At 42.5% G+C, this 27,884-nt stretch overlaps 1 protein-coding gene across 2 annotated transcripts in view; it reads left to right on the top strand.

The window, feature by feature from the left end:
• TTC23 (tetratricopeptide repeat domain 23) overlaps nt 1-27,884 on the top strand; it is a 168,300-nt gene that overhangs the window by 61,698 nt on the left and 78,718 nt on the right. For both annotated transcript variants that reach the window (XM_055417708.2, XM_088829693.1), the window contains exons 4-6: nt 15,161-15,284; nt 20,361-20,511; nt 20,701-20,826. In XM_055417708.2, coding sequence (XP_055273683.2) covers nt 15,161-15,284; nt 20,361-20,511; nt 20,701-20,826 — 401 coding nt within the window. The remainder of the gene's footprint in view (nt 1-15,160; nt 15,285-20,360; nt 20,512-20,700; nt 20,827-27,884) is intronic.

The raw sequence follows: 27,884 nt of genomic DNA, 5'->3' as shown, positions 1-27,884 counted from the left end.
AATTTCATGGCTGCAATCACCATCTGCAGTGATTTTGGAGCCCAATAATATAAAGTCTGACACCGTTTCCACTGTTTCCCCATCTATTTTCCCATGAAGTGATGGGCCAGATGCCATGATCTTAGTTTTCTGAATGTTGAGCTTCAAGCCAACTTTTTCACTCTCCTCTTTCACTTTCATCAAAAGGCTTTTCCTCTTCACTTTCTGCCATAAGGGTGATGTCATCTGCATACCAGAGGTTATTGATATTTCTCCCAGCAATCTTGATTCCAGCTTGTGCTTCTTCCAGCCCAGAGTTCCTCATGATGTACTCTGCATAGAAGTTAAATAAGCAGGGTGACAATATACAGCCTTGACGTACTCCTTTTCCTATTTGGAACTAGTCTGTTGTTCCATGTCCAGTTCTGACTGTTGCTTCCTGACCTGCATACAGGTTTCTCAAGAGGCAGGTCAGGTGGTCTGGTATTCCCATCTCTTTCAGAATTTTCCACAGTTTCTTGTGATCCACACAGTCAAAGGCTTTGGCATAGTCAATGAAGCAGAAATAGATGTTTTTCTGGAACTCTCTTGCTTTTTCCATGATCCAGCAGATGTTGGCAATTTGATCTCTGGTTCCTCTGCCTTTTCTAAAACCAGCTTGAACATCTGGAAGTTCACAGTTCATGTATTGCTGAAGCCTGGCTTGGAGAATTTTGAGCATGACTTTACTAGCATGTGAGATGAGTGCAATTGTGTGGTAGTTTGAGCATTCTTTGGCAGAGGCAGTAGAAATACTGAAATCTTTAATAAGAGTTTTGAATATGAATGGGTGAAACCTGGTAACAAAGGGGGCATAGGAGGTAGAGAGACAAGAGTGAGCCCGAGAGGGTCTATACAATTCCTGACTGAGGTTTCAGCCAGCTTGGGGGACCAGGGACTTTGTCAGTCCCCTTTGTTAGTGTCATGAATCCAGGAAGAAGAGCCAGGAATGGGGAGAGAAGGTGTGGATTGGGTCTTGATATTCATTACGCACCAGATGTCCTCTAGTACCACTATGTGCCAGTCTGTGTGCTATGCAAGTCTCATCTGGCAGCCTGCTCACCAGAACTATGCAAGAGAATCAAGCCCAGCGCCCAAAGGCATGTGGTGTATGTGAAGGATCAACTTTTCTTCTATGCATCTAAAATGGTTGTTGTTGTTTAGTCGCTAAGTCATCTCCAACTCTTTTGAGCTGGCAAGAATTTCTGAGGCAAGAATACTGGGTTGCCATTTCCTTCTCCATAGGATCTTCCCTAGCTGGAATCAAACCTACATCTCCTGCATCAGCAGGCAGGTTCTTTACCACTAAGCCACCAGGGAAGCCCATCTGGAATGGTGGCCAAATCATTTCCTGTGAGGCAAAGTTCAGATGAAGAACGCCTGGATTCAGTGGTGAACAGGACAGACAGCTTCATGCCCCCATGCAGCTAAGGAGCAGTCGACTTTGTAAAAAAACTAGCTAACCAGAGATTGTGCCAAGTGCTCTGGAGGAAATACGGTGGGCCTCTCTTAGGTAAGGGAGGGCCTCTGTGAGGAGGTGACATCTGAGCTGACACCTGAAGAAGAGAAGGATCCAACATAGAGATGCTGAGGGAAAGGAGTTCTAGGGAGAGGGAACAGCACACCTGAAATTTTGGTTTGACACAAGCAGCGTAACTATGTTTCAAGTGATGAGAAGCTGTGGGCTGATGTGAAATGCCATTGGAGAGGCAAGTCTTTCCAACTCTCAGATGTCCTAGGAAGCCTTTAAAGTTTTCTAAAGAAAATATTAACTTGGCTAATTTGCCTCTTGAAAAACTATTCTTTGGTCATTTTTTAACTATAAAAAACTTATCAACTTACAGAAAAGTTGTAAGATGTACCAATTGGTAACCATTAATTTTCTTCACACACACTGCCATTATTTTTCTGAATATCAGAGAGTAAGATCAAGTTGCCAACATCTGCTGGATCATGGAAAAAGCAAGAGAGTTCCAGAAAAACATCTATTTCTGTTTCATTGACTATGCCAAAGCCTTTGACTGTGTGGATCACAAGAAACTGGAAAATTGTGAAAGAGATGGGAATACCAGACCACCTGACCTGCCTCTTGAGAAACCTGTATGCAGGTCAGGAAGCAACAGTTAGAACTGGCCATGGAACAACAGACTGGTTCCAAATAGGAAAAGGAGTACGTCAAGGCTGTATATTGTCACCCTGCTTATTTAACTTCTATGCAGAGTACATCATGAGGAACTCTGGGCTGGAAGAAGCACAAGCTGGAATCAAGATTGCTGGGAGAAATATCAATAACCTCTGGTATGCAGATGACATCACCCTTATGGCAGAAAGTGAAGAGGAACTCAAAAGCCTCTTGATGAAAGTGAAAGAGGAGAGTGAAAAAGTTGGCTTGAAGCTCAACATTCAGAAAACGAAGATCATGGCATCTGGTCCCATCACTTCATGGGAAATAGATGGGGAAACAGTGGAAACAGTGTCAGACTTTATTTTGGGGGGCTCCAAAATCACCACAGATGCTGATTGCGGCCGTGAAATTAAAAGACACTTACTCCTTGGAAGGAACGTGATGACCAAACTAGGTAGCATATTAAAAAGCAGAGACATTACTTTGCCAACAAAGGTCTGTCTAGTCAAGGCTGTGGCTTTTCCAGTGGTCATGTATGGATGTGAGAGTTGGACTGTGAGGAAAGCTGAGCACCGAAGAAGTGATGCTTTTGTTCATTGGAAGGACTGATGCTGAAGCTGAAACTCTAATACTTTGGCCACCTCATGTGAAGAATTGACTCACTGGAAAAGACTCTGATGCTGGGAGGGATTGGGGGCAGGAGGAGAAGGGGACGACAGAGAATGAGATGGCTGGATGGCATCACCGACTCGATGGACATGAGTTTGAGTGAACTCCGGGAGTTGGTGATGGACAGGGAGGCCTGGCGTGCTGTGATTCATGGGGTCACAAAGAGTCGGTCACTACTGAGCGACTGAACTGAACTAAAGTTAAAAATACATGGTCTTTTACCCCTAAAGATGTCAGTGCCAATTTCCTAAGAATAAAGAAATTTTTCCAACATAACCACACTACAATTATTGAGTTCACTTCAGTTCAGTCACTCAGTCATGTCCAACTATTTGCAACCCCATGGACTGCAGCATGCCAGGCCTCCGTGTCCATCACCAACTCCCGGAGCTCACTCAAACTCATATGCGTAGAGTTGGTGATGCCATCCAACCATCTCATCCTCTGTTGTACCCTTTTCCTCCTGCCTTCAATCTTTCCAAGCATCAGGGTCTTTTCCAGTGAGTCAGTTCTTTGCATCAGGTGCCCAAAACATTGGAGTTTCAGTTTCAGCATCAGTCATTCCAATGAATATTGGACTGATTTCCTTTAGGATTGACAGGCTGGATCTTCTTGCAGTCCAAGGGACTCTCAAGAGTCTTCTCCAGCACCACAGTTCAAAAGCATCAATTGTTCGGTGCTCAGCTTTCTTTATGGTCCAACTCTCACATCCATACATGACCACTGGAAAAACCATAGCTATGACTAGACAGACATTTGTTGGTAAAGTAATGTCTCCGCTTTTTAATATGCTGTCTAGGTTTGTCATAGCTTTTCTTCCAAGGAGCAAGCATCTTTCAATTTCATGGCTGCAGTCACCATCTGCAGTGATTTTGTAGCCCCCCAAAGTAAAGTGTGTCACTGTTTCCCCATCTATTCGCCATGAAGTGATGGGACCAGATGCCATGTTCTTTGTTTTCTGAATGTTGAGTTTTAAGCCTACTTTTTCACTCTCCTCTTTCACTTTCATCAAGAGGCTCTGTAGTTCCTCTTTGCCTTCTGCCATAAGTGTGGTGTCATCTGCATATCTGATATTATTGATATTTCTCCCAGAAAACTTGATTCCAGCATATGCTTCATCCAGCCTGGCATTTTGCATGATATACTCTGCATATAATTTAAATAAGCAGGGTGAGAATATACAGCCTCGATGTACACCTTTCCCGATTTGGAACCAGTCTGTATTCCATGTCCAGTTCTAACTGTTGCTTCTTGACCTACATACACATTTCTCAGGAGGCAGGTAAGGTGGTCTGGTATTGCCATATCTTGAAGAATTTTCCACCAATTTGTTGCGATCCACAGTCAAAGACTTTGGCATAGTCAATAAAGCAAAAGTAGATGTTTTTCTGGAATTCTCTTGCTTTTTCTGTGATCCAACAGATGTTGGCAATTTGATCTCCAGTTCTTCTGCCCTTTCTAAATCCAGCCTGATCATCTGGAAGTTCATAGTTCACGTACTATTGAAGCCTGGCTTGGAGAATTTTAAGCATTATTTTGCCAGCAACTATGATGAGTGCTATTGTATGGTCGTTTGAGCATTCTTTGGCATTTCCTTTCTTTGGGATTGGAATGAAAACTGACCTTTTACAGTCCTGTGCCCATTGCTGAGTTTTCCAAATTTCCTGGCATATTGGGTGCAGCACTTAACAGCATCATCTTTTAGGATTTGAAATAGCTCAACTGGAATTCCATCACCTCCACTGGCTTTGTTCATAGTGATGCTTCCTGAGGCCCACTTGACTTTGCATTCCAGGATGTCTGGCTCTAGGTGAGTGATCACACCATTGTGTTTGTCAGGGTTGTGAAGATCTTTTTTGTACAGTTCTTCTATGTATTCTTGCCACCTCTTCTTCACATCTTCTGCTTCTGTTAGGTCCATACCATTTCTGTCCTTTATTGAGCCCATCTTTGCATGAAATGTTCCCTCGGTATATCTAATTTTCTTGAAGAGATCCCTAGTCTTTCGCATTCTATTATTTTTCTCTATTTCTTTGCACTGAGCACTAAGGAAGGCTTTCTTATCTCCCCATGCTATTCTTTGGAACCCTGCATTCAAATGGGTATATCTTTCCTTTTCTCCTTTGCCTTTAGCTTATCTTCTTTTCTCAGCTATTTGTAAGGCCTTCTCAGACAACCATTTTGCCTTTTTTTCATTTCTTTTTCTTGGGGATGGTCTTGATTCCTGCCTCCTGTACAATGTCATGAACCTCCATCCATAGTTTTTCAGGTACTCTATCAGATCTAATCCCTTGAATCTGTTTGTCACTTCCACTGTATAATAGTAAGGGGTTTGATTTAGGTCATACCTGAATGGTCTAGTGGTTTTCCCTCAGTCAGTTCAGTTCAGTTCAGTCACTCAGTCGTGTCTGACTCTTTGAGACCCCATGAATCACAGCACACCAAGCCTCCCTGTCCATCACCAACTCCCAGAGTTCACTCAAATTCATATCCATCGAGTCGGTGATGCCATCCAGCCACCTCGTTCTCTGTCGTCCCCTTCTCCTCCTGTCCCCAATCCCTCCCAGCATCAGAGTCTTTTCCAGTGAGTCAACTCGTCGCATGAGGTGGCCAAATTATTGGAGTTTCAGCTTTAGCATCAGTCCTTCCAATGAACACCCAGGATTGATCTCCTTTAGAATGGACTGGTTGGATCTCCTTGAAGTCCAAGGGACTCTCAAGAGTCTTCTCCAGCACCACAGTTCAAAAGCATCAATTCTTCAGCAATCAGCTTTCTTCACAGTCCAACTCTCACATCCATACATGACCACTGGAAAAATCATAGCCTTGACTAGACGGACCTTTGTTGGCAAAGTAATGTCTCTGCTTTTTAATATGCTATCTAGGTTTGTCATAACTTTCCTTCCAAGGAGTAAGCGTCTTTTAATTTCCTGGCTGCAATCAGCATCCGCAGTGATTTTGGAGCCCGAAAAAATAAAGTCTGACACTGTTTCCACTGTTTCCCCATCTATTTCCCATGAAGTGATGGGACCAGATGCCATGATCTTCGTTTTCTGAATGTTGAGCTCCAAACCAACCTTTTCACTCTCCTCTTTCTCGTTCATCAAGAGGCTTTTGAGTTCCTCTTCCCTTTCTGACATAAAGGTGGTGTCATCTGCATATCTGAGGTTATTGATATTTCTCCTGGCAATCTTGATTCCAGCTTGTGCTTCTTCCAGCCCAGAGTTCCTCATGATGTACTCTGCATAGAAGTTAAATAGGCAGGGTGACATTATACAACCTTGACGTTTTCCTTTTCCTATTTGGAACCAGTCTGTTTTTCCATGTTCAAAGACTGAATTTTGCACTAAGGAGTTCATGATCTAAGCCACAGTCAGCTCCCAGTCTTGTTTTTGCTGACTGTATAGAGCTTTTCCATCTTCGGCTGCAAAGAATATAATCAATTTGATTTTGGTGTTGACCATCTGGTGATGACCATGTGTAGAGTCTTCTATTGTGTTGTTGGAAGAGGGTGTTTACTATGACCAATGCATTCTCTTGGCAAAACTCTGTTAGCCTTTGCTCTGCTTCATTTTGTACTCCAAGGCCAAATTTGCCTGTTACTCCAGGTATCTCTTGACTTCCTACTTTTGCATTTCAATCCCCTATAATGAAAAGGACATCTTTTTTGGGTGTTAGTTATAGCAGGTCTTGTAGGTCTTCATTGAACTGTTCAATTTCAGCTTCTTCAGCATTACTGGTTGGGGCATAGACTTGGATTACTGTGATATTGAATGGTTTGCCTTGGAAATGAACAGAGATCATTCTGTCGTTTTTGTGCTTGCATCCAAGTACTGCATTTCTTACTCTTTTGTTGACTGTGAGGGCTACTCCATTTCTTCTAAGGGATTCTTGCCCCTAGTAGTAGATATAATGGTCATCTGAGTTAAATTCACCCATTCCAGTCCATTTTAGTTCACTGATTCCTAAAATGTCCATGTTTACTCTTGCCATCTCCTGTTTGACCACTTTCAATTTACCCTGATTAATGGACCTAACATTCCAGGTTCCTATACAGTACTGTTCTTTATATAGCATCAGACTTTACTTCCATCACCAGTCACATCCACAACTGGGTGTTGTTTTTGCTTTGGCTCCGTCTCTTCATTCTTTCTGGAATTATTTCTCCACTGATTTCCAGTAGCATATTGGGCGCCTACCGACCTGGGGAGTTATTCAGTGTCCTATCTTTTTGCCTTTTCATACTGTTCGTGGTGTTCTCAAGGCAGAAGTACTGAAGGGGTTTGCCATTCCCTTCTCTAGTGGACCACGTTTTGTCAGAACTCTCCACCATGACCTGTCTGCCTTGGGTGGCCCTACATGGCTCCCACGTTTCACTGAGTTAGACGAGGCTGTGGTCCATATGATCAGCTTGGTTAGTTCTCTGTGATTGTGGTTTTCATTCTGTCTGCCCTCTGATGGATGAGGATAAGAGGCTTATGGATGCTTCCTGATGGGAGAGACTGACTGAGGGGAAAACTGGGTCTTGTTCTGATGGGTGGGGACCTTGCTTATTAACTCTTTAATCCTTAGGAAATTAACATTGGTACATATTATTATCTAATCTATAAACCTTATTCATATTCCTCCAATTATCTCAGTAGTATCTTTTATAGGAAAAACATTAGACAGAGTCATGTTTTAGTCCATGAAATCATGCTGACTAGAATTATTATGTCTCTTTGCGTGAGTGAGTTTGAGTGAGTGAAAGTCACTAAGTCATGTCTGACTCTGCGACCCCATGGATCCATGGAATTCTCCAGGCCAGAATACTGGAGTGGGTACCCATTCCTGAATTCTCTAGAGGATCTTCCCAACCCAGGGATCAAACCCAGGTCTCCCACATTGCAGGTGGATTCTTTCCCAGCTGAGCCACAAGGTCTCTTTAGTATCCTTTAATCTATTAGAAAAGCACTTCCTAGGTGGCTCAGCAGTAAATAATTCACGTGCCAATACAAGAAAGGTGGGTTCAACCCCTGGGTCAGGAAGATCCCCTAGAGCAGGAAATGGGAACCCACTCCAGTATTCTTGCCTGGAGAATTCGATAGAGAAGCCTGGCAGGCTGCAAAGAATCAGACATGGCTGAGCACAAGCACAAAACACCAGCAAATCTGTCAGATCAGTTCCTTAGCCTGTCTGTGTCTTCCACAATTTTGATATTTGTGAAAAATACTGTATTAGTCTGCTTGGACTGCTATAATAGAATACTACAGATTGGGTAGCCTAAACAACAGAAATTTACTGCTCACAATCCTGGAGACTGGAAGTCCAAGACCAAGGTGCCAGGAGAGCTGCTGCATGGTGAGAACCCATGCCTGGGGCTGTAGACTGCCACCTTCAAGCTGTGTCCTTGCATGACCCCCCTTTGTGCATGGAGGGCTGGGGGAGGAGGAGAGAGAGGCATGTCTGCTCAAAAGGACGCTAATCCTATTGGAGCAGGGCCCTAACTTTATGACCTCATTTCACCTGAGTTACATCTTTAGAGGCCTTATCTCCACATGCCCCGTTGGGGGTTAAGGCTTCAACAAAAGAATTTGGCAGGTGCCACAAATATATACGCCAACTGTTTTGTAGAATACCCCCCAATTTGAATTTGTCATGTGTTTTCTTGATGATTAGAATCAGATTATGCATTTGGGGCAGAAATCCCACAGACCTGAAAAAGGGCCCTTTCTGGTGCATCTTATTAGGATGCATGGAAACTGCAATACCTTGGCCACCTCATGCAACGAGTTGACTCACTGGAAAAGACTCTGATGTTGGGAAAGGTTTGGGGCAGGAGGAGAAGGGGACGACAGAGAATGAGATGGCTGGATGGCATCACCAACTCTGTGGACATGAGTTTGAGTGAACTCCGGGAGTTGGTGATGGACAGGGAGGCCTGGCGTGCTGTGATTCATGGGGTCGCAGAGAGTCGGACACGACTGAGCGACTGAACTGAACTGAACTGAACTTTGTCTCTAGCACCTTCTTCCCAGTCCCATACTCTTCCCCAAGTAGGTTTTCACTTCTTATTCTTTTGCCAAATAAAATTAATGGTAAGTACATCCGACTCTGTGGACATGAGTTTGAGTGAACTCCGGCAGTTGGTGATGGACAGGGAGGCCTGGCGTGCTGTGGTTCATGGGGTCGTGGAGAGTCGGACACGACTGAGCAACTGAACTGAACTGAACTGAACTGATGTCTGTTTGTCTCGTTACTGTGTTGCTAAATCTGATCACTTGGTTAAGGTGCAATCTGGAAGGTTTCTTCACTGTAGAATTATTATTCTTCCATTTTTAATTAATCAGTATTCTGTGGGAGAATCATTAACACTATGAATATATCCTATTCCTCTTCAGAACTTCACCCCTTACTTTTAACATGCATTGATGATTCTCACCCGAATCAGTTATTGCTATGATGTTTGTCAAATGGTGATTCTCTGACTTTGCCATGCTTTCAATATTTGTTTACTGGCATTCTTTTTATGAGGAAGAGCTTTCCCTTCTTCACACATCATTGTTCATTTATTTATATCAACATGGGTTCAAGAAATCCTATTTTTCAATGTGTTACAATCCATTATCATCATCAAAACTTAAATTATTGTATATTTGCCATGGGAGCCCCTTCAGTCTGGCTTCTGAGTTCTTGATATGTCTCTATAATTCTTTCCTTGATTTCAGGCACAACAAGATTTTTTGGTTTCATCTTGTACTTTCCCTGTTCCAGCTGTGGTTTCAGGGAATGCTGTTTCATCCTAATAGAGAATAGTATTTAGATACCAAGAGCTGTGTATGAAATGCCCATTTGGCCATTTATGGCCAAACTGATCCTCAGAGTCGCATGTTTTAATATTAAGAATGATGTTGTGGGAAGAGCTCTGGACTTTGCATCAAGGAGCTTGACTGTGAAGTTCTGATTCTGCCACTTGGTGGTAAATCATTTCGCCTCTCTGGTCTTACATTTCTTCTTTAAACTGAGGAGATCAACTAGGTGATTTCCGAGGTTCGTCCCAGTTCTGAGATTGTCTGCCTACACATACTTCTCTTCTCTTACCCAGGCCTATTGGTCAAAGCCACTGGAACTGGCAGGGTAAAGTTTGGAAAATCAAAAAGGATATCTGGACTACACATTCTAGCAAATGAGAAAGCAGAGAGGGGACAGGCCCCTCTTTCTGTGCCTTGGTCCGTGACACAGGTAGTGAGGACCCACGTTGTGATCTGAGAGGCAGACTCTCAGCTGCATATAGCCCTTCCTTGGAATCTAGTGGTTGGGATAGACTCACCATCAAATCAGGTCCCCCTCTCTTTTTGGCAAACTATCTAGACTTCCCAACATTTTTATAATTTATTTCTTTCTCATACACTGTATTCATTTGCTCTGTGTCTGAGGAAGCCATTTCCTAAATTTCCTGGCTCTTAGAAACCATAAAAAGATGTTTCCCAAAAGAAGAAATACATACACATGAAGCCAATAAACACATGAAGATGCTCAGCCTTACTAGCTTTGCAGAAAAAAAATGAAAACTAAAACAAGGAGAAATAGTTAACTGACAAATTGGTAAGTTAACCCCCAACTAGTGCTGGGCACTGTGTAAGGGGCATGTCATGCTCACATGCCATGCTGGAAGGGAGATGTGGGATGGAAGCAGCTTCTCATGGAAGCTGTCTAGCAAACTCCAGTAAAGCCTCAGGGCTTTGCGTATCCTTTACCCAATTGTCATGTTCCCAGAAATTCATTCTAAGAAAATACTTAGAGATATGAGCAAAGCTATCCACATAGGATGTTCAAAGAGGAAAAAACTTTTAAAACAACCTAAGTGCTCAAATATTTGTGGGTTGAATAACTCACTTATGATATATCCATACAGTAAAATACTGTACAGCCATTAAAAATTATCATCACAGAAGATGATATGGAGAAATGTTCACAAATTGTGAAAACAAGTTGCAAACAGGTATGTAGCGTATAAGCCTATTTTTAAAAAGAAAGATATATAGTGTCAAAAGAATAAAGACTAGAAAGAGATTTAGCTACCTACTTATCTTGAAGAGGTGCAATGGCGGGTGATTTTTCTTTTTTCCCTCTTTTTTTTGCTCACTGTGTTTTGATAATGGACCTTCCCTGTTGACTCAGTGGTAAAGAATCTGCCTGCCAATGCGGGAGATGCAAGTTTGATCTCTGGGTCGGGATGATTCCCTGGGGAAGGAAATGGCAACCTACTCTAGTATTCTTGCCTGGGAAATCCCATGGACAGAAGAGCCTAGTTGGCTACAGTCCATAGGGTCTCAAAAGAATAGGACACAGGTTAGTGACTAAAGACTAAACAACAGCAACATTTTGATAATGAGCATGTATTATTTTTGTAGAAAGAAAAATGTTCCTATAGGAAAAAAACACAATGCCATCTTCCTTTATCACTGTGGAGTGAGCAGAGTGTGCCCTCAGCTTCTCTTTCTAAGTCAGAAAAGCAGCTGTTTTGGGATCAAGTGTCTGGCTATGTACTGTTGTCAAGGGAATGTTTCAAAGTGAATGTGTTTATAACCCACATGGAAACTGTGTGGAAGTGCAAGTCTTTTGAGCTTAGGCATTGATCTGGAGGTTCGGGTATCCTGGGTCTCCTGGGTTTTCTACACAACTCTGCGAAAAGCAAAGGAGAAAAGGAAAGATATAAGCATCTGAATGCAGAGTTCCAAAGAATAGCAAGGAGAGAGAAGAAAGCCTTCCTCAGCAATCAATGCAAAGAAATAGAGAAAAGCAACAGAATAGGAAAAACAAGAGATCTCTTCAAGAAAATTAGAGATACCAAGGGAACATTCATGCAAAGATGGGCTTGATGAAGGATAGAAATGGTGTGGACCTAACAGAAGTGGAAGATATTAACAAGAGGGGGCAAGAATACACAGAAGAACTGTACAAAAAAAATCTTCATGACCAAGATAATCACGATGGCGTGATCACTCACCTAGAGCCAGACATCTTGGAATGTGAAGTCAAGTGGGCCTTAGAAAACATCACTATGAACAAAGCTAGTGGAGGTGATGGAATTCCAGTGGAGCTATTTCAAATCCTGAAAGATGATGCTGTGAAAGTGCTGCACTCAATATGCCAGCAAATTTGGAAAACTCAGCAGTGGCCACAGGACTGGAAAAGGTCAGTCTTCATTCCAATCCCAAAGAAAGGCAATGCCAAAGAATGCTCAAACTACCACACAATTGCACTCATCTCACACACTAGAAAAGTCATGCTCAAAATTCTCCAAGCCAGGCTTCAGCAATATATGAACCGTGAATTTCCAGATGTTCAACCTGGTTTTAGAAAAGGCAGAGGCACCAGAGATCAAGTTGCCAACATCTGCTGGATCATGGAGAAGGCAAGAGAGTTCCAGAAAAACATCTATTTCTGCTTTATTGACTATGCCAAAGCCTTTGACTGTGTGGATCACAATAAGCTGTGGAAAATTCTGAAAGAGATGGGATACCAGACCACCTGACTTGCCTCTTGAGAAACCTATATGCAGGTCAGGAAGCAACAGTTAGAACTGACCATGAAACAACAGACTGGTTCCAAATAGGAAAAGGAGTACGTCAAGGTTGTGTATTGTCACCCTGCTTATTTAACTTCTATGCAGAGTACATCATGAGAAACGCTGGGCTGGAAGAAGCACAAGCTGGAATCAAGCTTGCCGGGAGAAATATCAATAATCTCAGATATGCAAATGACACCACCCTTATGGCAGAAAGTGAAGAGGAACTCAAAAGCCTCTTGATGAAAGGGAAAGAGGAGAGTGAAAAGGTTGGCTTGGAGCTCAACATTCAGAAAACAAAGATCATGGCATCTGGTCCCATCACTTCATGGGAAATAGATGGGGAAACAGTGTCAGACTTTATTTTTTTGGGCTCCAAAATCACTGCGGATGCTGATTGCAGCCATGAAATTAAAAAACCCTTACTCCTTGGAAGGAAAGTTATGACCAACCTAGATAGCATATTAAAAAGCAGAGACATTACTTTGCCAACAAAGGTCCATCTAGTCAAGGCTATGGTTTTTCCAGTGGTCATGTATGGATGTGAGAGTTGGACTGTGAAGAAAGCTGATTGCCGAAGAATTGATGCTTTTGAACTGTGGTGCTGGAGAAGACTCTTGAGAGCCCCTTGGACTGCAAGGAGATCCAACCAGTCCATTCTAAAGGAGATCGATCCTGGGTGTTCATTGGAAGGACTGATGCTAAAGCTGAAACTCCAATACTTTGGCCACCTCATGCGAAGAGTTGACTCACTGGGAAAGACTCTGATGCTGGGAAGGATTGGGGGCAGGAGGAGAAGGGGACGACAGAGAATGAGATGGCTCGATGGCATCACTGACTCGATGGACATGAGTTTGAGTGAACTCCGGGATTTGGTGATGGACAGGGATGCCTGGTGTGCTGTGATTCATGGGGTCGCAAAGTGTCGGTCACGACTGAGCGACTGAACTGAACTGAACTGAACTCTCCTTATTCTTACCATTCTTCCTCTGTTTTACTCCCTGAGGCTGTGTACCTTCTACCTTCTCTTTTGCTATTCCATCTATTGCTATATCACATTCCAAGACGTGTGTGTGTGTGTGTGTGTGTGTGTGTTGTCGCTTCAGTCATGTTGGATTCCTTGCAACCCCATGGACTGTAACCCGCCAGGCTCCTCTGTCCATGGGATTCTTCAGGCAAGAATACTGGAGTGGGTTGCCATGCCCTCCTCCAGGGGATCTTCCCGACCCAGGGATTGAACCCCCATCTGTTATCTCTGCTACATTGGCAGGCGGGTTCTTTACCACTAGTGCCACCAGGGTAGGCAGTCTTAGACCAAGACTTAGTGGTGTAAAACAAAAACAGTCATTAACTTCGCTCATGAACCTACAGTTTGTGAAGAGCTCAATAGGGTCTGGTCAGCTCTACTCCATACAGCATCCGCTGGGCTCAGCAGGTGTGGAGCATCCGCTGCCAGGGTAGCAGAGTTCTGCAGCTGATCGACTGATGCTGTCATCAGCTCATTTCCGTGGAGGCCTCTCTGTGGGGCCACTTAGGCTTCCTCATGAAATCATGGTTAAGCTATTAGTCTTCTGGGACTGCCGTGGCAAAATACCGCAGACTGGGTGGCTTCAACCAAGAAAGTTTGTTTTCTCACAGTTCTGGAGCCTAGAAGTCTAAGGTCAAGGTGTTGAAAGGGTTGATTTTATTCAGCATCCTCTCTCCATGCCTTGCTGATTCCTGCCCTCCCTGTCCTCACAAGGTATTTCTCTGTGTGTGCCCATTTCTCATGTCTCCTCTTCTTATAAGGACACCAGTATGTTAGATGAGGCCCCCATTGTGACGGCCTCATTTTAACTTCTTCACCTCTTCAAAGTTCATCTCTCCAAATGCAGTTATATTCTGAAGTATTTAGGACTCCAACAAATGAATCTGGGGGTGGGAGACACCTTTCGGCTCACAGCAAGTTCCAGGAGTGAGTACCTAAGGGAAGACAGAGAGTAGAAGCTGCCGGTTCTAAAGGCCTGGGCCTAAAAAGTGGTGCTGCCTCACTGCCTCCATGTTAGTTTAGCCAAGCAGTCATAAACCCAGAGTCAAAGAACAGGGACATAGACCACCACCTCTGGATGGAAGGAGTGTCAAAGAATTTCGGAGCTGTATTTTATACCCACCAGCCTTGCTTTGAGAATACTGCTGCTCCAAGCTGACCTGCAGCTAGAATCCACACCATTCACTATTCTTTTTGTCCTGGCACTGGAGGAAAGTGTGCTTCTTACTCCTTTAACAAAATCTGTTTGCAAAGTCCTGCTGACCTCATTGGCTGTGCTAATATCCCAGCTACTAAAGAGGATGTTTGAATTGAGAACTAGAGGGTGATATTTGAAAACTACCACCACTGGCCCACTTGTGTCTGAATATATAGGAGCTTGTCATTTATGGGCAGCTTCTTTATTCCATAACATTTTCCACTATCTACTATAAACTTATATGTACTCTAAATTTTACTGTTTTTTATGTATATTGTCTATTTCACCCAACCAGATAAATACCCTGCCCCCCAAAAACATATCTTTGTACTATAAACTTAAATGTACTATAAATTTTACCATTTTTTAAATGTATATTATCTATTTCACCCAACCAGAAGAATACCTGCCACCCAAATCAGATCTTAGTTTTGTTCTCTGATGTATGACACACATTTAAAACCATGCCTGGCCCGTAATCACCACTGTATAGATGTATACTGAAGACACAAAAGTGCACATTGATTTTGTGCCTCGTCGACTGACTAGTGGGCCTGTTTCTCCTTCCTTCAGTACAAAAAGGCTCTCCGTGAGCTTGTGCACTGCATGGCTCTGACAAGGATCTGCTATGGTGATTCCCACTGGAAGCTGGCCCAGGCGCATGTTAACCTGGCGAAGGGTTATCTTCAGCTGAAAGGTGAGTCTGCTCCAGGCTGCGGAGGATCAGCCGGTGGGTTTCTACATTTTTACCAGACTTGGCTTAACTTTAGGGGGGTCAGGTTTTTCTTGGATATTCTCCTCTCCACACATTGAGATGCCATTTCCTTTCACAGCCAATATGATTTTCTAATATAATATGCAAAAAAGAGAAGGAAGATTTTAACCCTGCAGAGCTTTATTCTTTATGATCTTAAAAACAGTTCTTAGGAGAAAATTGATTTGTTAGCTTTGAAGGCATTGTAGAAATGGCCTAGGTTCTAGAGTCGGAGCCTAAAATAGAATCCATTCATATATGTATTGATGGAAAATCTCTTGTCTGTGAAACCAAACCCCTCCCCCCAAAATAAAAGGCTAAATCAAGCTGGCAGTAAACAAAAGGTAACTTATTGATTCATACACCTTAAAAATCCAAGGGTAAGTCTTACTGTAAACTTAGCCAGATCCACGTTTTCAAACAACATGATCAGATTTCCGTTCCTCTCTTTCTCCAGCACTTGACTCTGCTTTCCTCTATTGGCGCCATTCTTAGCCCAACTTTGCCCACATAGTGGCAGCAAGGTTGCCAGCAGCTTCAGGTTTCCCTCCTCAGCATTCCCAGGATAAAAAAGAATGTATCTTTCCCAAAATCTCACAGTTTGGGGATTCTTATTGGGATGACTTGGGTTGTATGCCAAAGACAAGAACTGGTCTGAGGAAATGGCAAGCCCCACCCCAGTATTCTTGCCTGGAGAATCCTGTGGGCAGAAGAGCCTGGCAGGCTACAGTCCATGGGCTTGCCAAAAGTTGGACATGACCTAGCAACTGAACATACACAGATGGTCTGATTGGCAAGACCTGACTTTGCTTCCATTGGATCCTGGGGGAGAGGCTGGCCTTGACAAAATCACATGGACTGAGTGTGTAGGGGTGTTCTCAAAAGAAAATAGGGCAAGGGAGAATGGATGCAGAGAAGGCAAAAACACAGACTGGCAACCTTGGACAAAATGTACAAGAGCACATCGCTGTACCTTCAGCTGAAAAGAGATGACATTGATAATGATGCTGCTGCCTTCCCAGCATCATTGATTGGCCCAATGAGTAAATAAATGAAGTGAAGTGAAAAACACCACAATGCTATGCATACAACTGCCACCCAATAAATTTAGCCGAACCTGACTATAGACTGGTCCTACCTGTTAGATCAAAGACTATTAGAGCCAGAGGGGACCTTGGAGATCATCTAGTTCAAACCACACCCCTCTACCCCCTATTTTCTAGATTCAGAAGAAACAACTAGTTTGATTTGAAACAGGCTGCCCCAGGTCAGACTGTTAATAGGTGATCCAAGACTCAGATCTAGGATTTTGGTTGCCAGTGCCAATGTTCTGGCATCGAGATTTTAAATGATGCTTTCCCACCACAGTCTGCTACCTTTCTGCATTATGGACTTTTTTAATTCAAATTAAAATAAAAGCAGTATATACTAATTACTGAGGTCTCATGGAGTGCCAGGCACCATGCTATTTTCCAAATATAATTTCCTTTAGTCATCAGCAGGTGGCGCTAATGGTAAAGAACCTGCATGTCAATGTAGGAGACTTAAAAGGCACAGGTTGAATCTCTGGATCCAGAAGATCCCCTGGAGGAAGGCATGGAAATCCACTCCAGTATTCTTGTTTAGAATCCCATGGACAGAGGAGCCTGATGGGCAACAGTCCATGGGGTCACAAAGTCTCAGACACGACTGAAGTGAGTTAACACATACACACACGTGCATGCACACACACCCACACACACACACTTCCCTACTGTGCGATGAGGCAGGTAATGTTATTATCTCTGTCTACAGTCCAGAAAGATAAGGCCAAAATTTCTGGGTAAGTGATGGAACAGGAAATCCTTTCTGGGCAGTGTGATTTCAGAGCTATCTTTCTTGAACCTCAACCCATGCTGCCTCCAGTAGGTTGAGTTCAAGTTCCTTGAAGAAATAGACAAATGGTTGTCTGAGGAGGCCTTAAAAATAGCTGAGAAAAGAAGAGAAGCTAAAAGCAAAGGAGAAAAGGAACTGTAAATCCATTTGAATGCAGAGGTTCCAAAGAATAACAAGGAGAGATAAGAAAGCCTTCCTCAGTGATCAATGCAAAGAAATAGAGGAAAATGATAGAATAGGAAAGACTAGAGATCTCTTCAAGAAAATTAGAGATACCAATGGAACATTTCATGCAAAGACGGGCTCAATAAAGGACAGAAATGGTATGGACCTAACAGAAGCAGAAGATATTAAGAAGAGGTGGCAAGAATACACAGAAGAACTGTACAAAAAAGATCTCCATGATCCAGTTAATCACGATGGTGTGATCACTCACCTGGAGCCAGACATTCTGGAATGCAAAGTCAAGTGAGCCTCAGGAAGCATCACTACAAACAAAGCCAGTGGAGGTGATGGAATTCCAGTTGAGCTATTTCAAATCCTAAAAGATGATGCTGTTAAGTGCTGCATCCACAACGCCAGCAAATTTGGAAAACTCAGCAGTGGCCACAGAACTGTAAAAAGTCAGTTTTCATTCCAATCCCAAAGAAAGGCAATGCCAAAGAATGTTCAAACTACTGCACAATTGCACTCATCTCACACACTAGCAAAGTGATACTCAAAATTCTCCAAGTGAGGCTTCAAGAGTATATGAGCCGTGAACTTCCAGATGTTCAAGCTGGATTTAGAAAAGGCAGGGGAACTGGAGATCAAATTGCCAGCATCCATTGGATCACAGAAAAAGCAAGAGAATTCCAGAAAAACATTTACTTCTCCTTCATTGACTATGTTAAAACCTTTGACTGTGTGATCACAACAAACTGTGGAAAATTCTTAAAGAGATGGGAATACCAGACCGCCTGACCTGCCTCCTAAGAAACCTGCATGCAGGTCAGGAAGCAACAGTTAGAACTGGACATGGAACAACAGACTGGTTCCAAATTGGGAAAGGAGTACGTCAAGGCTGTATAATGTCACCCTGCTTATTTAACTTATATGCAGAGTACATCATGAGAAACACTGGCCTGGATGAAGCACAAGCTGGAATCAAGATTGACAGTGGAAATATTAATAACCTCAGATACACAGATGACACCACCCTCATGGCAGAAAGCGAAGAAGAACTAAAGAGCCTGTTAATGAAAGTGAAAGAGGAGAGTGAAAATGTTGGTTTAAAACTCAACATTCAGAAAACTAAGATCATGGCATCTGGTCCCATCACTTCATGGCAAATAAATGGGGAAACAATGAAAACAGTGACAGACTTTATATTTTGGGGCTCCAAAATCACTGCAGATGGTGACTTCAGCCACACTTGCTCTTTGGAAGAAAAGCCATGACCAACCTAGACAGCATATTAGAAAGCAGAGACATTACTTTGCTGACAAAGGTCTCTCTAGTCAAAGCTATGGTTTTACCAATAGTCACGTATGGATGTGAGAGTTGGATCATAAAGAAAGCTGAGTGCCAAAGAATGGATGCTTTTGAACTGTGGTGTTGGAGAAGACTCTTGAGAGTCCCTTGGACTGCAAGGAGATCCGACTGATTTCCGAAATCAGTCCTGAATATTCATTGGAAGGACTGATGCTGAAGCTGAAACTCCAATACTTTGGGCACCTGATACGAAGAACTGACTTATTGGAAAAGACCCTGATGCTGGGAAAGATTGAAGGCAGGAGGAAAAGGGATGACAGAGAATGAGATGGTTGGATGACATCACCAACTCAATGGACATGAGTTTGAGTAAACTCTGGGAGTTGGTGATGGACAGGGAGACCTGGCGTGCTGCAGTCCATGGGTCACAAAGAGTCAGACACAACTGAGCGACGAACTGAACTGATCATGTCTTTTATAATATTGCATATTTTATCGGCACTAATAAATTTCTGGTAGATTGATTATGTGCTTTAAAAAAATTAGACAAAATTCTGTAAGTGCTCCTATAAAACTAGCATACCGTGGATTTTTTTCTTTTTGCCTTTATTTATTTCTTCTTGTTTTTTTTTTTTTTTGACTGAAGGATGATTGCTTTACAGAATTTTGTATTTTTCTGTGATACATCAACAAGAATCAGCCTCAGGTACACCCATGTCCCCTCCCTCCCGTCTTCCTCCCCATCACACCCTTCAGCCTGTCACAGAGCCCTGTTTGAGTTCCCTGATTGATACAGCAAATACATGCCCTGGAGTTTCTCCATCAGAAAATCTATTCTGTTTTATAGACATAGGAACAGAATGAAATTCACATTTTGACAGCTTTATTATTTTTTTTTTAGAGATTGAAGATACAATTGCATGTAATGAAGAATCTAAGACCAGGAGTATGGATATGAGTGGAGGGTGTGTTGTAGGGAAGAAGGTGAGGGAACAGGAAAGCGAAAGTCCTGACACCCCTAATATCACCTTTCCACAAATGAATATGCCAGTGGAAGAACACTCGAACCCGCTGGGAATTAGTTCTTGGTAGTAACTGGTTTTTAAACTCCATTTGTTTACCTCATAGAAAGAAGAGATTGTAGCACATTAGCCCCTTATCTCATTGGAATTATTTGTCAGTCTTGGTAGATATCATCATATTTGTATTATGTTAAAGAAACTTTAAAGTTATAATTATGGATGGGTGAGCAGAAGATTCAGGATTTTTAGTATTCCATTAAGATTGGTATCACAAAACCAGTAGTAAAATTTATGAAAATTTTATTTCCTTCCCAGAATGCTGTAGTCTTTGTAAATTCCTTTTGTTTCTTATAATTATTTAAAACATTTTATATCTGATATTGGTGAAGTTTCAGAGCTGTTCAGTTTCTGCTTATTCTGTTGACTTCCAAAAAGAACATTTGGAGGAAAAATTTTTATTTTTGAGTACTTCCAGTGTTTGTTTCTTCCAGGGATGATGGTATTTCACACTGCCCTGATACATCTCCATGTGCCACTTGCAGATATGTGAAGTCACCGCATTAGATTCCCTGGCCAGAATCAACTATATTCCTGTCCAGCTGAAGTGAAAGAGAAACTGAGACTTCCTTTTTTTTTTTTTTGTCCACAGGAATGTCACTACAAGCAAAACAACATGCAGAAAAAGCCAAAGAAATCCTCACCAGCTCCATTGTGCCTCCATACAATGACAATACAGATGTTTTCAAGTGTTCGGTTGAGCTGTTCCATACCTTGGGGCAAGCCTTACTCTCCCTTCAAAAGTATCCTTTTGCCTCTAATCTTTACAGGTAGAAATACCATTCATAATGCTTGCATTTAATTTTAAAGGCCAAATCAAAAGTTGATAGGTGACTCAGGAAGGGTGATGGGCAGTATGAAAGCCAAGGATGCCCAGGAGCTGGGGCCCCAGAATGCAGCACCAAATGTAAAGTTTTCTGAACACAACTCAGGTTCAGGGAAGCTTCAAAGAATTTGACAAAGGCAGAGATACTTTCAAAGGAGATGCTCCAGTGTGGAAAGATTATAAAAGAAGAATGGATGGAAATTCAAGCGCGGATCAAACTGTCATTTGCACAGTAAGTTTCCAGTTTCCGTTCGGTTCCGTCGCTCAGTCGTGACTGACTCTTTGCGACCCCGTGGACTGTAGCCTACAAGGCTTCTCTGTCCATGGGATTCTCCAGGCAAAAATACTGGAGTGGGTTACCGTTTCCTTCTCCAGGGGATCTTCCCGACCCAGGGATCGAACCCAGGTCTCCCGCATTGGAGGCAGATGCTTTAACCTCTGAGCCACCAGGGAAGCCCAATCGTGATTGCTGGAGGTTCTTTGGCAGAAGATTCTGTCTTCAGACAGGAGGAGTTTCTCCATGACATTGCCAAGGCTTCTCCACAGCCATTTTCCAGCAGTAAAAGGGGGGGACCACAGTCATGTCAGAGCAGCCACAACCAAGGCTTATACAAATCGAAGTGGTGCTCGTCACTAAGGGTGTGGTGTTCCCACGCCCACCCTGGCTCCTAGAGTCCTGGTGTCACCCTCTTGGTTTTCTGTTTCTTGCCTGCTCTCCCTGCCCCTCTCCTCCCACTCCTGTTCCCTTCCCTTCCCCTAGCCCTGTTTTCCTTTCCTCCCCTACTGTTCTAGTCTAAACTGTTTCAGTATGTTGAATTTATGATTAGGGCCTCAAAAGAGAAAGACCTTAGACATATCTGAATCCATGAGAATGAGAGGATTGTTCCCCGTTCTCCCTAACCCCACTTTACACTCACCAAGTAAACCCCGGTGGAAGAGAGAAAATGCTTGGAGGCTGGGGAAGGAGCCTTGGGTGGGCAGCTCATCCATCCCTCTCCAAAGGCCAACCCCACGCCAATCCTCAGAGCAGAGGGGTGACAGGATTTGCACACTCTGAAAGGGTGTGTTTGTGGAAAGAAGAGGGCAGAGAAAGGTCTGTTCTAGAAGAAGCACAGAATCCCCAGCAGACCTACATGGTGACCATTAACCCAGGCTGGAAGAATTCACTAACTTAATAATCAGACTGCTTGGTTCCCAAGAGACCTCAGGGACCCAATGGACTCATGTTTAAGAAGGAAAGGGCCCCGCACGAGCACACCTGCTGCTTCCATATGAACAGAAGTTGGGAGGGACTAACTTTGATTCATGCTTCTAAAGACATTTTTGTGATCGTAAGTCTACTCTTGTTAATTTATTTGGGAGTGTTTTTGGATATGAATTCATCAGAGATACAGAGAATCTGATACAGAGAATTCATCAGTCCGTGCGAACTTTCGGTGTCCTGTTTTCAAACCGAGTGTTTTCCTTCCATCTCTGATGCTCATTCTCATGCATATCTTGGATACCTTTTTTTTCTTACATTTTTTTGATGTTGCCCATTTTTAAAGTTTTTATTGAATTTGTTATAATATTGCTTTCTGTTTTATGTTTTAGTTTTTTGATCTCAAGGCATGTGGGATTTTAGGTCCCCTACCAGAGATCAAACACTCACCCCCTGCTTTGGAAGGTGGCATATTAACCACTGGACCACCAGGGAAGTCCCTCATAAACACCTTTTTAAATGATGACCTATGTCTTCAAGTTTGTGTCTCTGAATGATTAATAGTGTTGTTTCCTGTATTTATACATTTTAGGCTTGTGTGAATTTGCCACGTGTGTTTCTGTCTCTCGCTTTTGTCCAGCTGTTGCCTGTGCAGTGCTGCGGCCTACTCCACTGTGCTCCATGGAGTGCATCTGCCCTCCCATGCGTGTCCATCCTGCTGGCAGTGCTATTCAGCTCGTCCCCAGCTCCCACAGTGGTGCTGCCATGAATGTCCTTGCGCAGCTCCACTTAGGAGTCTCAGGGAGACTTTTTCCGAGGCTTGTGCTCCAGGGATAGGATTACATGGTCACAGGGTACACGCGTACTTCAAGGTCATCACACTAGCCAGTTGCTGCAGCCATGGCACTCCAACTTGCGGGGCGCACGGGTTCCTGTTTGCTCACATCCCCGACAGTCCTCGGCATAGTTGGTCTTTCTAAACTTTGTCACCTTGATGAATATAAAAGTGAAAAGTGAAAGTCCCTCAGTCATGTCCAGCTCTTTGCAACCCCACGGACTATGCAGTCCATGGGACTCTCCAGGCCAGAATACTGTAGTGGGTAGCCTTTCCCTTCTCTAGGAGATCTTCACAACCCAGAAATTGAACCCAGGTCTCCCACATTGTAGGCAGATTCTTTACCAGCACTTGTTAATTCTACTTTCGTATCTCTTATTAGTGAGTTTGAGTACCTCTTCATGTACAGTTTAGCCATTTGGGTTCCCCTCCTATGAACAGCCTGTTAGTATTCTTTCTGGTTTTTCGTTTGGGTCTTCAGGTACTTTTTTATTGATAACTGAGATTTTCTTGTGTATTATAGATTAGTAATACTAATCTATTGCTCATTTATTAGTTTTGTCTATGATGTTCTTTATGATGTGAAACTAGAGTTTTCTAGAGTCAAATCCATTAATTTTTAACCTTCTGATTTATGCTTTGGAGGTTTATTTAGAAAGTCTTTCCCACCAAAATATCAAAGATATTCTCCAAAATGTCTCTGTGAGTCTTACTTTAACCCATCCCACATGTTTTAACATGGAGCACTGTCTCTCACATCAAGTCTTAGTAAGTTCATAACTTACTCTATAATTAGTCTTTAATCCAAGGATTATTCAAATGATGTGTGTTCTAGTTTGCAGATATATGGGGTTTTTTCCAAAAATATTCTGATGTTATTGATTTCTAATTTTACTGCATTGTGGGCAGAAACATACTTGTATAGGATTAACTCTTTGAAATTTACTGAAGCTTCTTTGTGACCTAGTCCATAATCAGTTTTTGTGAATGTTCCAAGTATGCTACACAGGGAAGTTGTATTCTTTACTCATTGTGTTTAAGGTTCTAATAACTCCGTATTATGGGAACTTTATTAATTCTGTTACTCAAATTTATATTTTTTTAATCTTTTGCCAATTTGATACATTAGTTCTCAAGGTAAGTGTGCCTAAATTTTGAACAATAATTATTGATCCATCTATAGCTCCCCATGGTTCTGCCAGTCATTGTTTTATATACTCTAATATATTCTGTTTGGTAGGAGGAGAGTTAAACAGCCTGTCTTCTTAATCTACTATTTTATTTGTCAGTATACATTGTTCTTCTTTGTTCCCTATCTATTTTGGCTGATATTAAAATTGATACTCTAGCTTTCTTGGTATCAATTTTCCTATACTATCTTTTTCTATCTCTTAATTTTCACTCTTCATATTTTTTGTTTAATTATTGATATAGCTGAGTTTTTTAATTTCCCTTTGCCTACCAGTTTTATGTTCCTTTCTTTCTCCTTTCTTGCCTTCTTTAGTTTAGTCAAATATTTTTGTCATTCCACTTCCCTATTAACTGATGAACATTATGTTATTTTTTTCTTCTAATGATTTTCATAGAATATTTTGCTTATATCCCTGGTGTATTACACTCTAATATAATTAGTCAATTAAATACTTTCTAGATAATATAAAGAACTTCAGTTAAGTTCAGTCACTCAGTCATGTCCAACTCTTTGCAACCCCATGGACTGCATCACGCCAGGCTTCCCTGTCCATCGCCAACTCCCAGAGCTTGCTCAAACTCATGTTCATCAAGTTGGTGATGCCATCCAACCATCTTATCCTCTGTCGTCCCCTTCTCCTCCTGCCTTCAATCTTTCCCAGAATCAGGGTCTTTTCCAATGAGTTGGCTCTGATACATCAGCTGGCCAAAGTATTGAAGCTTCAGCTTCAGCATCAGTCCTTCCAATCAATATTCAGGACTGGTTTCCTTTAGGATTGACTGGTTGTATCTCCTTGCAGTCCGAGGCAATCTCAGGAGTATTCTCCAACACCACAGTTCAGTTCAGTCACTCAGTCATGTCTGACTCTTTGCGACCCCATGAATCGCAGCACACCAGGCCTCCCTGTCCATCCCCAACTCCCGGAGATCCCCCAAACTCATGTGCATCAAGTCAGTGATGCCATCCAGCCATCTCATTCTCTGTCGTCCCCTTCTCCTCCTGCCCCCAATCCCTCCCAGCATCAGGGTCTTTTCCAATGAGTCAACTCGTTGCATGAGGTGGCCAAAGTATTGGAGTTTCAGCTTTAGCATCAGTCCTTCCAATGAACACCCAAGACTGGTCTCCTTTAGAATGGACTGGTTGGATCTCCTTGCAGTCCAAGGGACTCTCAAGAGTCTTCTCCAGCACCACAGTTCAAAAGCATCAATTCTTTGGTGATCAGCTGTCTTCACAGTCCAACTTTCACATCCATACATGACCACTGGAAAAACCATAGCCTTGACTAGATGGACCTTTGTTGGCAAAGTAATGTCTCTGCTTTTTAATATGCTATCTAGGTTGGTCATAACTTTCCTTCCAAGGAGTAAGCATCTTTTAGTGTCATAACTGCAGTCACCATCTGCAGTGATTTTGGAGCCCAAAAGAATAAAGTCTGACACTGTTTCCCCATCTATTTGCCATGAAGTGATGGGACCAGATGCCATGATGATAGTTTTCTGAATGTTGAGCTTTAAGCCAACTTTTTCACTCTCCTCTTTCACTTTCATCGAGAGGCTTTTTAGTTCCTCTTCACTTTCTGCCATAAGGGTGGTGTCATCTGCATATCTGAGGTTATTGATACTTCTCCTGGCAATCTTGATTCCAGCTTGTGCTTCTTCCAGCCCACTGTTTCTCATGATGTACTCTGCATATAAGTTAAATAAGCAGGGTGACAATATACAATCTTGACATACTTTTCCTATTTGGAACCAGTCTGTTGTTCCATGGTCAGTTCTAACTGTTGCTTCCTGACCTGCATATAATTTTCTCAAGAGGCAGGTCAGGTGGTCTGGTATTCCCATCTCTTTCAGAATTTTCCACAGTTTGTTGTGATCCACACAGTCCTAGGCTTTAGCGTCATTAATGAAGGAGAAGTAAATGTTTTTCTGGAATTCTCTTGCTTTTTCTATGATCCAGTGGATGTTGGCAATTTGATCTCTGATTCCTCTGCCTTTTCTAAATCCAGCTTGAACATCTAGAAGTTCTCAGTTCACATACTGTTGAAGCCTAGCTTGGAGAATTTTGAGCATTAGTTTGCTAGCGTATGAGATGTGTGCAATTGTGCGGTAGTCTGAGCATTCTTAAGTAAGTTCTTAAGTAAGGAACTTAAGAATGTTAATTCTCTCTTCCCTTCTGTGTGTGCTTAGTCGCTCAGTCGTATCCAGCTCTTTGCAATCCCATGGACTGTTGCACACAAGGCACCACTGTTCATGGAGCTTCTCCAGGCCAGAATACTGGAGTCAGTTGCCATGCCCTCCTTCAGGGGATCTTCCCAACCTAAGGGTCGAACCCAGGTCTCCTGCATTGCAGGTGGCTTCTTTACCATCTGAGCCCCCAGGGAAGTCCCTCTTCTTTTCTGCGTGATGCTCTATTGGTCTGTGCTTAAATCAGTGTATATTTCATATCACAGACAAGAACAAAGAGGAAGAAGTTATTGATGATACATATAGCTGACAAAGGGCTCATAACTAGACTCTGTACAGAACCCCAATATATCAATAAAACAAAGTCAAATAGCTGAATAGAAATGTGGGCAAGAGACTTTTGTTTTTGCTGCACCATGCAGCTTGTGGGATCTTAGTTTCCCATCCAGGTAGTGGACTACAGCAGTGGAAGTGCCTGGTCCTAACCACTGGACTGCCAGGGAGCTCCCGGGCAATAGACTTTCCACAGAAAAGGATACCCACATAGCTATTAAATGTATTAGATGACATTCCTCTCATTAGTCACCAGGGAGATAAAAATTAAATTCACAGGATACTACTGCATTTCCACTAACATTGCTAAAATCTTTAAAAGACCCGTAATATCGAGCTGGCAAGCATACAGTGCTCTCATGTGTTTTCGCATATGTGGTTGTTTAGGATATATTTGGTGTAGCTACTTTAGAAAATTTTAGCTTTATTACTAAGGTCTTTTTAATTATTTATTTTTAATTGAAGGATAATTGCTTTACAGTATTCTGTTGGTTTCTGCCACACATCACCAGGAATCAGCCATAGGTATACATATGCCCCCTCGCTCTTGAACACCTGCCCCATCCCACCCCTTCCCACCCCTCTAGCCTGTTACCAAGCACAGTTTGAGTTCCCTGAGTCACACAGCAAATTCCCATTGGCTATCTATTTTACATATGGTAATATATGTTTCCATGTTACTCTGTCCATACTTAATACTCCATGACCCAGCAGTATCACTTCCAAGCATACACCCAACAGAAACGCAGACATATGTTCACCAGAAGACATAGCCAAGAACGTCCAGGGCTGCGCTCTTTGTAATAGCCAAGAATTAGGAACAATTCAGATGTTCCTCAGCAGTGGAGTAGATAAGATTGTGATCTGTTCATAGAAAGAAAATGATCAGACCACTCCTATGCTTAATATGATGGGTGACTCCCACAAACATGATATTTATGAAATAAGCGAGACTGGAAACAGTTCATACTGTATGATTCCATTTACCTAACAGGAGGAAGAGAGTAGTAACTGGGAGGGCTACCAGTCCAGAATTTCTTCCTGCCCAGAAGCAGGTGTTCCGTCTTATATTGTAAAACAGGAAATATACAGATATGAGGACCAAGATCTGATATTTGTTGAGACTTGACTAATGTTACTAGTAATTAATGTTAAGCACTTGCTACAAAATCCACTGCCTCCTCAATACTTTCCAAACTAGCAGTACCAAACCGTGTCAGCAGATGGCAGGCCTTGTACACATTTGTGCTGAATACCTGAGGAGAATAGGTTAATGTTCCAAGATGTCCTCCGAAGTTATTGTGTTTAAGGGGAGTGGTTTTAAACTTCACTGCTCCGTTTTGCCCTTACTCTTCACTGTAACATATCCGTTGGAACATACGTCTTTAAACTGCATGGTTTTCGTGAACTTTATTTCTCCACTGAAGTGTGACTCTTTGTCCAAACTGATCTGCTTTAGAAAGTAACAAGGCTTTGGTTTTGGCTGTTTCTACAGTTATGCTCACAACCACAAGGGCTTTTTCTTTTGCCCTGTCTTGGAAGTGGA

Source organism: Moschus berezovskii, chromosome 21 (assembly GCF_049115385.1).
Source record: "Moschus berezovskii isolate FMDL1 chromosome 21, NW_MosBer_1.0, whole genome shotgun sequence".
Lineage (NCBI taxonomy): Eukaryota > Metazoa > Chordata > Mammalia > Artiodactyla > Moschidae > Moschus > Moschus berezovskii.
This window is presented reverse-complemented; position numbering and strand designations above follow the sequence as displayed.